A 10781-nucleotide genomic window follows, 5' to 3' on the forward strand; every position below is an offset into this window, starting at 1 on the left:
TGTGTACATGCATACATAAACACACACACACACACTTTTTTGTTTTTGTTTTTTTGCTAGTTAACTCTTACAATTTTTTTCTCTTTTTTTAAATTAACTTTTTTCGCCAAGCAGTGGTGACACACCCCTTTAATCCCAGCCCTCAGGAGGCAGAGGCAGGCAGATCTCTGTGAGTTCAAGACCATCCTGGTCTACAAGGCCAGCCTCCAAAGCCACAGAGAACCCTGTCTCGAAAAAACAAACAAACAAACAAACAAACAAACAAAAACTGGGTATAGTGGTGCAAACCTGTAATCTACTACTTAAGTAATAGAGACTGGTGGATGGGTATCTGAGGTTTAATAGCCAGGTAGCTTCCCCTAATCATCAAGCTCCAGGCCAACAAGAGAGCCTGGCTCAAAAATAAACAAAAGACAATAACAAGAGGGTGCCTGATGAATAACAATGCCTTAGGTTGTGGTAAGGCATATACACACATGAAGGCCTGCATCTACACAGTCACTAAACAATACACATGGTGAAATCCTAATAAGACTATACAATGAAATTCTAATAAAACCATTACAGAAATAAACCAGGTTAAATATGTGTCATGAAGAGATATCAAAGACACACTATGAAAAGTAGAAAGTCTTCAATTTGTATGACAGCTAAATTACTCAAGAAACAAAATAACGTCAACACTAAAGTTAAAACCTTGTCATAATGCAATTATACTAAGATGAATTCATGATGTTTTTTAAAAATACATGCATCTAGAAAGTATTTATTAACATATATAGTACACAAAAGATAGGTTGAGCACTCCTGTTCTCACTCACCTGCAGTTGTTTGGCAGATAAATCCTTTGTTCCCCTGAAGACATAACTTTTTGAAATGCCTTCACATCCAAGTTCATGAACCTGGACCATTCTCCCAAAGGTAATAAGTCCAACCAAAGCTGTAGGTGGCAAAAGACTCAATGACATCTGCATGGATTCCTTCAGAGCTTGTAAATCTTCATCTTCTATGCAAGTATCAACCACATAAAGAAATATCAAAGGCATCTGGGGGCCACGCTTAAAAAAAAAAAAAAAAAAGATTTGTAAAGGTATTAACATGTTAGCACAATATTCAAAACAGTCAATTGCAGACAGAAGTTTCTGTCCCACCCAGTCCCACAGCCATTTAGTCCCAAATAAACACATTGAGGCTTATATTAATTATAAATTGTTTGGCTGATAGCTCAGGCTTCTTATTGGCTATCTCTCTCCTAATTATTAACCCATTTCTATTCATCTGTATATCTCCACATGGTCTTGGATTACCAGTGATGCCTGGATGGCTTACTTCCTTGGCAGCTACATGGCATCTCCCTGACTCTACCTACTTACTACCTTTTTTGTTGTTGTTTTTGGTTTTGTGTGTGTGTGTGTGTGTGTGTGTGTGTGTGTGTGTGTGTGTTTTGAAACAGGGTTTCTTGTATAGCCCTGGGTGTCCCGGAACTAGCTCTCTAGACCAGGCTGGGCTCAAACTAACAAAGATCCTCCTACCTACTACCTTTCTTTATCCCTATTTGATTTCCTGCCTGGACAGATCCTGCATGTCCATTGGCTGAAACAGCTTTATCCATCAACAAATAAGAGAAACATATATTCACAGCTTACAGAAGGACATCCCCCATCTATCAATCAAGAACTAATTAAAATGCAAATAGTGAAATATTAATATGTACTACAATGCAATTTTAATAAAGTCATTATAGAAATGAAACACATTATACATGTGGCCTTGGAGAGAGATTTAAGACACAGCACTGAGTGAAAAATTAAGTTGAAAGGGCTGACAAGGTGACTTGGCAGGTAAAAGCACTTGTGGCACAAGCATGACAACCTCAGTCCATCCCTAGAACCCACAGTGGAGGAGTAGTGACTTCTGAAAACTGTCTTCTTCAATACCCACTCTTATGTTCTTACCAGAACTACATATTCAATGCTTGAAAACTGGGGTAAAAGCTCAGCAGGCTGATTCAGTTCAGATATCCCAGCATATGTAGGTGGAAACTGCAAACAGAAAAACAAACAAAATGTTACTAAATTATTGCCAGAAATAAGGTTGTAAACTTATTTCCCCATTATTTAAATTTTTGTCTGGGTTTTTGTTATTGTTATTACTGTTGTTTGTTTTAAACTTGAAATTATTTCCACATCATTTAAATTTTTGTCTGGGCTTTTGTTGTCATTGTTTGTTTTAGTTTTATAAGGCCCTAGATGTCCTGGAACTCACCACATAGACCAGGTTGGTCTCATTTAATTATTAAAAAGGTATTAAATTTAAATTTAATTATTAAAAAGGTATTGAGAGATGGCTCATTGGTTAAGAGCACTGGCTGCTCTTCCAGAGGACCTTGGTTCAATTTCCAGAACCCACATGATGATTAACCTCCTTCATAACTCCAGTTACAGGTACCTGACACCTTTCTTTAAAAAGGTACTTCAGGCTGGTGAGATGACTTAGTGGCTAAGGGCTCTTGCTTCTAACCCTAACTACCTGAGTTTGATCATTGGAGCCCACACAGTATAAGGAAAGAACCAAATTCCTCAAGTTGCCCTCTGCCCTTACATTTGTACATACATACCCACCCACACACAACCAATAAATGTAATGAAAAGAAATATTTTTTTTTTTGGTATAACTATTTTATCCTTTTTACATCAGCATTCCCTTATGTGACCAGTTTGGTTTTTTTGTTATAACAATTTTATCCATTTTGACATAAGCATCCCCTATGTGACCAGTTAAGTACTATAACATTAGCAACTGTAAGAGATGTCCTTACCTGATTCCTTTGGTAACAAAAGTTGCAAGCCCAGAGTTTTGCTCGATAATCCACTTGACTATTTTAAAAAAAGATAGATTAGTTAGTCAATGTTCCAGTTCAAATTTACAAGGACCTTTTATTTAAGTAATAAAATTAATTTCATTCAAAGATATGAGTAGGATTAAAATTGATGATCAAAGTGAATTGCTTTTTATTGGGGATATGAGGGGTTGAACCCAGGGTCTCATACATTAGGCAAACATTTGCCACTAAATCAAACTGTACCCTAAGAACAGATTTTTGGGTTTTATTTTTGCTAAACCATCCAGGCTGACCTAAAAACTCACAGCCCTCAAGTCTTTAGAATTAAAGGCCTCTACTACCACACCCAGCTGAAAACACTACTTAAATAGCAATAATAGAGATTAAAGGGCCATCGAGATGGCTCATGGGTCAAAGTGCTTGCCAAGAAAGCCTAACAACCTCAGTTCAATACCCAAAGCCATGGTAGGAGAGAAGCAACTCCCAAAAGTTGTCCTCTGACCACCACACAACAGCACCATACACGTGCACATACACAAGTTGAGATTTCTAGAGAATGTGTTTGGAGCAGTGACTTTAAAGCAGAGCTTTCTTGATAAGCATGGTAGTGCATACTTGCAAACCCAGCACTTAGGAGCACAGATGCAGGAGAACTGCATGCAGCAAGTTCCAGACTAGTCTGGCCACAAAACAAGTTCCAGGCCAGCTGAGGCTACATAGTGAGATTGTCTAACAAAATACAAATCAACAACAACAAAGATAATAACAAATCAGAGCAAAGGAGATCCTTCAAAACTTGAAGAGCAGCCTGAAGGAAAAGTAGCCAGTGACAGGAAAGCTGGAGGCAGAATGATATATAAAGAATTATCAAATGCTTGCAAGTTCCAAGCTATAAGTAAAGCTGGTATACTCGAGGCTCAGAAAGAGAAAAGACGATAAGATGTTACATCAATCAGACAGCCTGGGTAAGCCTATAATCCCAGCACTAGCAAACACCAAGTGAAAAAACCAAGAATCCACAGTGTTCTGGAGGTAGAACTGACTACACTCACTAGCAAACTAGATGGGAGAAAAGACAGAAGAGAATTTTAAAAATGTTCCCTGAGATTTTGCCTTAGAAATAATAGCACCAGCCAGGCAGTGGTGGGTCACACCTGTAATCCCACCACTCAGGAGTTCGAGGCCAGCCTGGTCTACAAAGCAAATCCAGGACAGCCAGGACTGTAACACAGAGAAACCCTGTCTGGGGAAAAAAAAAAGGAAGGAAAAAAAAAAAAATAATAATAGCACCTTCTGAATATTACACTAACTCATTTATGACTTTTCCAAGTTATGAGTTCATACATAGCCACCAGTACCACTAACAGGATACAATAGTTTTTATAATGATGTTTATGTTTCATCTCTTCACAGTATTAATTCATTATAACTAGAATACTAAAATTTAAGCTCTTGGGACTTCTTTGACTATGACTCTAAACAGGAAAAAACGGAATTCTTTACATAGATGAATAAGAAACAATCTATTATCCTTTCCTTTTTGTTGAGATGATCTCATGTAGCTATGTAGCTGAAAATAATCTTGAACTTCTGATTCTCCTGCCTCCACTCTCTGAGCACTAAGACCACAAATGTATGCTGTTTAATGTGAAACAGGGGACTGAATACAGAATTTTGTGTGTTCTAGATAAGTACTCTATCAACTGAGCTAAATCCCCTAGCAGAAATTAAAGTATTTCTTTCCATGATTTTAATTACCATAAAGGATTCAAAACTGCTCGGCAAGTCGTCCTACTGCACAGGACAGGCTCATATTGAATGGGTGGTAAGTCGGGTCTCTCCTTTAGAGGTGTAAACAGGGCTGCCACTGGAACAACCATTCGTGTAGCTTCCAGCCGACTAGATGGCCAAACATTCCAACTGAACCGGACCCCATCTCGTTCTTCGTTTTGTTGGATAAATTCCAAATAGGTGGTCATTGTAGCGCTTGATTCTTATTTCTGTCTGAAACATAAATTAAAAGACATTTAAAAATCCAGAAGCCTCATAAGAAACTCAAAGTAATATGTTTTCCTACCTTCAGCAATACTGACACATTAAAAAGTATGACCAAATGAAAATAGAGTAACACCACTCATAGTCATCAGGCTCTACAGAGCCCAATGCTCGTGAGGTTTAGTAAGAGGAACTTTCGCTCTTAAAACTATTGACAAGGTAAGATGGTTCAGTGGGGTATCTGCACTTGGTGCCAAGTCTGACGACCAAAGTTTGATCCTTGGGATGGACCCACATGGTACAAGAGAACCAAGTTGTCCTCTGACCTCCAAATATGTGTTATGCACATGCATGCACTGTGCACACAATGAACCACATGCTCTTAGTCACACACAAAAGAAATAAATTTTAAAAAAAACTATAACAAATACATAGTAATCAACCTTATTATTTATTTAAATGTGTATAGAAGGAAAAGGACAAAAAGGGAGTAGGTACCCAGACCCTGATTCCTGCCATCATCTTTATAAACTATATAACACTCATAAACATACAAAACTCTAAAACATACATACTTTTTAATTCAAAAATGACAAGCTCTCATCTGACTTTCTAGAGGAGGGGATTTAATAGTATTTCTGCTAAAGAAAGCTTGTCCTGAAACTAGGTAGAGAATACTAGTGGCATGACTAACAAAATGCCTCAAGATTTACATATCACAGAGCCCCTCATAGAAACTGAATCCCAACTTGTGAAAGCATTTTAATGTAATATTTTAAGATCACAGCTAGGTTTAGACTTCCTGGCTATTGTCTGTCACTGGCATTGTTTTGAAAGAGTCTCACTATATAATCCAGGTTATCCAGAAAACATCCATCTTCCAGTTGCAGTCTCCCAAGTGCTGGGATCATAAGCGTGTGTCACCACAACCAGGTATCTTATCACTTTTTCACTGGCTGGCTTAGATGCTGGCTTCCCCATAAAGAGTACTGCCTCAGACTCTTAAACTGCAAAGACTGGTTAGTCATGAATGGAAGCCAAAGAATTTAAATGCACAAAAATATAGAATTCCAATTATTAATTCAACAATAATGAAGGAAATCAGGCTGAAAGAACTGAGGCTGGAGAGATGGCAATAATTAAGAACATTCACTGCCCTTTGCAGAGGACCTTGGTTTAGTTTTCAGCACCCACATGGCAGTTCACAAACATCTATAACTCCAGTTCCAGGGACTCTGATTCTTTCTTCTGGCTCCCAAAGATACCAGGCACACAAGTAAAAACTCATAAACATACAAGCAGGCAAAGTACCCACATACGTTTAAAAAAAAGAAAAAACGTAAAGGGGCAGGGGGTGGTTCAGTGGTTAAGAGCGCTGGCTGTTGGGTCCAATTCCTAGTGCCCACATGGCAGTTATAACCAGAGTCTGTACCTCCCATCTCTGAGGATCTAACACCCACTTCTGGCATGTGAGGACAGCAGGCACACAAGTGGTGCACAGAAATTCACACAGGTAACACCCCCATACACATAAAACAAAATGGTTTTCAATTAAGTTTAAAAACAGAATTGAAAATTATGGACCTACACTGTCAGAAAAGAGAATATGGATGTTAAAGTACTGAAAAGGATGGTGGGAAAAGAAACTGATTTTTACATGAATGAGATTGTTAGCCTCGTTTTTAAGACTCACGAAAATTATACTGCCTTTTCTGCTATGTGAGAACACACTACAAAGTACCACATATGCACCAGAAAGCAGGCCTTCACCAGGCACCCACCCAATATAGCATCTTCATTTGCAGTTTCTTCTAAAACTGAACTGAGAAATCAGTTTCTAGTCAATAAAAAATGTTGATAAGACCAAGTTGAGAAAGGTTTTAGATGCTGCCATACCTCAGATTAATTCTGTGAACTATCCCTCACTGATGGATGAAGTTGCTGGAAACCACCAAGTTTGAAGGTCTTTCCATCTGTTGCTGTCCTATGTGTTGTCTCCTTGGAAAGAGAAGCAACAAACCCATCTGGTATAACTAGCAAAGAGAGGCATGATGGTACATGCATGCAACCCCAGAACTAGGGGAGGCTGAGACAGAAGGATTGCTGTAACCTGGTCTACAGTTTGACAGAGTGAGACCCCATCTCAAAAACAAACAAACTAACTAAACTAAAAGTAATGGAAGGAAAGAAACTGAGCAGAGACCATAAGACAATGGTTACATAAATAAAAATCTTCAATTGCTTCCCCTTCCCCCTCCCCTCGATTAGAATGGAGACTACACATAGTAGTCTTTTTGTTTGTTTAAGGGCTATAAAAGTAAACACCTTTTTCTTTGGATCCTCAATAATGTTTAAAAGTATAAGGAGGTTCTGAGAACAACTGACTTAGCTCCTTCTCAAGGAGAAAGATTAAAAGATTCAAAGGCATTCACACTTAGGAAAGAGCCGGGTTTAAGTTTCTACACAAGAGGTTGAGGACTGGATTTTTTTAAGCATGTTCTATCTAGAGACTTTTAAAAAAAAAAATATTTACTTGTTTTTATTTTCTGTGCATTGTTTTGCCTAAATATATGTCTGTGTGAAGGTGTCAGATACCTTAGAACTGAGTTATAAACAGTTGTGAGCTGCCACATGGGTGCTGGGGATCAAAGCCTGGTCCTCTGGAAGAGCAGCCAATGCTCTTAATGGCTGAGCCATCTCTCCAGCCTATGGACTGGAGTCTTAACTCCACATGCTTGTATTTTATTAGGACATATGAAATGTCACCTGAGTGATATTTAAGTCCAATTTCCCTTTTCCTCGTTTTATTCTCTCAACCTCTCAGCTCTAAAATCATATTCACTCACTGATATCCACTGTATTTCTTAAGATTTTTTCACTTTCCAGCAATCTTCTGAAGCAAGTTGTATCTGTCCTCACTTGGACCAGTTACATGGTCACATACAACTCTTCCTAACTTTCAAAAGTAGTAACTGCTCAAGCTTAAAATCACAAATCCCAGCATAAAAGTCCTGTCACAAACTTCTTTAATGTGGTGATATTACTAGGCAAGCACTTTATTACTTAGTATTAACATTAACCTAAAAATATAAAATGTTGGCACACAACTTTAATCTAACACTTGGGAGGCAGAAGGTGGATCTCTTGTCTGTTCCGGGCTGCTATAGGGAGACCCTGTTTAAAGCACACACTACAGTGCACACACACACACACACACACACACACACACACAGAATGCAGATCTAACAAACTCATCTTTTTATAAAAAGATGATATAAGACACAAAAGGCCATTCTAAAGAAATGTCACGTTTTTTTCAGTAATTTATAGCAGTGAAAGCTATTTTAATAATTTCTCCTGGTAGAACAAAAGCATCATGTCACTTTAATGCAGCACAGCAAATATTTTCCTATAGCACCTTGAAAGTCTTTCCCTGGTTTGTTTTTCTCTAGTCCAATTTTAGCCTCCTTATTCATTCCTAATTGAAAAACATAACAACTTGTAAATAAATTTAAGTCCCTTAGTTATCTGCTATCATTGTACCCCTCTACATTTCAGTTGTAAGATTATATACATTATTTTCTTTTTTTCATTTTTTTGCCTGCATGTGTGTTTGTATATCTGGCATGTGGAGGCCAGAAGAGGGCAGTGGATGCGCTAGGAATGGATTTACAGATGGTTGTGAGACATGGGGGGGAGGGGGTGGTGCTATGTGAGGGTGTGCGCACGCGCACATGAGTACTGAGCAAGGATTGAACACAGGTCCTCTGGAAGAGAGCAACCCACTGCTTGCTCTTAACTTCTGAGCCATCTTCCCAGCCCCAGTTGTAAAATTTTCAATGAAATAAACTGAGTAACAAATGTTATGCTCTTGGGCAATAAAGTACTCTGGCCTTCAATTTTCACATCGGTTAGATGAGAAATTTGGGCAATAATACTACAGGTCTAGGGAACAAAAAAACCTGTGAACTTTTGAAGATACTGAAAGGAAGGTTTTATATGTATTTATATTTAAGTGTCCTTAAGCGAATATGCCTAATTATCTGAGGCTTATGATGGGAGTATGTTAAGACATAACATGACAGAAGTGTAAGTGAGAAGGTGAATTAAAAACCCCTTCTTTAGTCTACCCATGCAGCTCTTACTCTTCCTTTTCCACAAACGGTAAAGCTGTACCGGCAGAATGGATGCCCGAATGCGGGCGGTATCGCTCAGTTCTGAGATCATTAGCAATGGGCCCAAGGCATTAGCTTTACCAGGTACTTTTCTCCTTAACCTTTATAAGGCCCAGGGCCGAATTACGGGTGATGTAGTCACCTGGGTTCAAAGTCTAGGGCACTGCTGATCAAGTCAAGAAACGAACCTAGAGGCCCCAGGGCCCAGGAGCCCTGGGCAGGGATGGGAAAGCCTGTCATCCAGAGGTGCGGGGCCAGCTGCTCAGACCGCCCTTCCCCACCCGGCTCCCATGCTTCCACCTAAAGTAGGAGGACTGGAGATGAGGGCGCTTGATCGCCGTGACAGGCTCAGTGCTCAGCGCTCTCGGATCAAGCGCTGGGCCACAGCCTCCGTCCGGCGCGCCTCGCCGCTTAGGCTAGGGCACAGCGAGGACAGAGACAACCCGGTTCGTCCTGAGACCCCGGCCCGCTCGCTGCCCGCCTCCCAGCCCGGGTGAAGCTGAAGAGGTGGCAGCGACGCCAGTCCTTACCACAGGATCTTCCTACGAGCTCCGCGCCGGTCGCAGCCTCCGCCTTGCACAGTCCCCTCCGCCGCCCCAAGCAGCCGTGGCACCGCAATCAGGGGCGGCACCGCCCCGCCCCCGACCTCCAGGAGGGCCTCGGCCTGGACAACATGGCAGGTGCGGCCTCTGCCACGTCAAAGGGAGGAGGCGAGGAGGGGCGAGCAAGGGAGGGGCGGGGCGAGAGAAAGCCAAGGGGCGGGGACAGTCCCGGAAGGGGCGTGGCCCTAAAGTGGTAATGGGCGGGATGAGTGGCGGAAGAGATGGAAGAGGAGTAATAAAGAGGGTGGGGCGAGCGAAGAAGTCCTACTAGAGCAGGCAGAGGGCGGGGATAATTCAGGAAGGGGCGGGGCGATCAGAAGGCAATAGGCGGGGCGGGCGGCAGAAAAGATGTAACCCGGGTGATAAAAGGTGGGACTGGGCAGAAAGGTGCTGCGACCAAGTTACGGGGGTCGGGAGCCTCGGCTTGATATTCACGTTAAAATATCCGACTGGGACACTGCTAGTTACGGGAAGAAAATCTTTCTGTCAACCACCAGATGGAGCTTTCGTGTCTACTGTTTGTTTGAATGTTTTTCGGCTTTCTAGTATATAGAAAAAGCTCTTGCAGAAGTTTTTTTGGGTTTTGTTTTTTGATAGATGTTATCCGTGTGTTCAAATGGAGAAAGAACAAGGGACTAGCTAACAATACTTGAAGTATTTACTCGAAAAAGGTGCCCAAGTTCTTCTACTTTTGAATTTTTGCAAGTGCGTTAAGAACCAATGAAATGGCTCAGCCAGTAAACCCACTTGCCGCAGAAATCACAGGGTGGAAGGAGAGAGCCTGTTTCCCAAAACTGTACTTGTCCTCTGACCTCCACACCTGATATGACATGCAGGCATCCACACACATACAAACACAAAAGAACCGTAATTTTCTTCTAGGCTGGTGATGGCTGCTCATTCCTGTAATCCTAATAGTGGGGGGGAGGGAGTCCAGCTTAAATGACATTGCAAACTGTAGATCCTTCTGGGCCACAGAAGAGACAGTCTCAAACCCCTAAAAATTATCTATGTATGATACTTGGTTCAACTGTAATCCCAGGACTAAGGAAGTTGAGGCCAGAGGATCACTGCAGGTTTGAGGACAAACTGAGCTATTAAATGGGTTCCAGGATAGCCTGAGCTACACGCCACTAAGATGCTATTCGAAAAGGCGGGGGGGGGGGG

At 41.0% G+C, this 10781-nt stretch overlaps 1 protein-coding gene across 1 annotated transcript in view; it reads right to left on the reverse strand.

Annotated features, from left to right (window-relative positions):
• Sec23a (SEC23 homolog A, COPII coat complex component) overlaps nt 1-9725 on the reverse strand; it is a 48606-nt gene extending 38881 nt beyond the window's left edge. Inside the window, exons 1-5 of the mRNA XM_051195886.1 lie at nt 9543-9725; nt 4601-4846; nt 2819-2876; nt 1956-2042; nt 822-1058 (exon numbers count right to left, since the gene is read on the reverse strand). Of these exons, the coding sequence (XP_051051843.1) occupies nt 822-1058; nt 1956-2042; nt 2819-2876; nt 4601-4821 (603 nt within the window). The 5' untranslated portion in view covers nt 4822-4846; nt 9543-9725. The remainder of the gene's footprint in view (nt 1-821; nt 1059-1955; nt 2043-2818; nt 2877-4600; nt 4847-9542) is intronic.
• Nucleotides 9726-10781: the final 1056 nt, after the last annotated feature.

This window comes from Phodopus roborovskii, unplaced genomic scaffold (genome assembly GCF_943737965.1).
Source record: "Phodopus roborovskii unplaced genomic scaffold, PHOROB, whole genome shotgun sequence".
Lineage (NCBI taxonomy): Eukaryota > Metazoa > Chordata > Mammalia > Rodentia > Cricetidae > Phodopus > Phodopus roborovskii.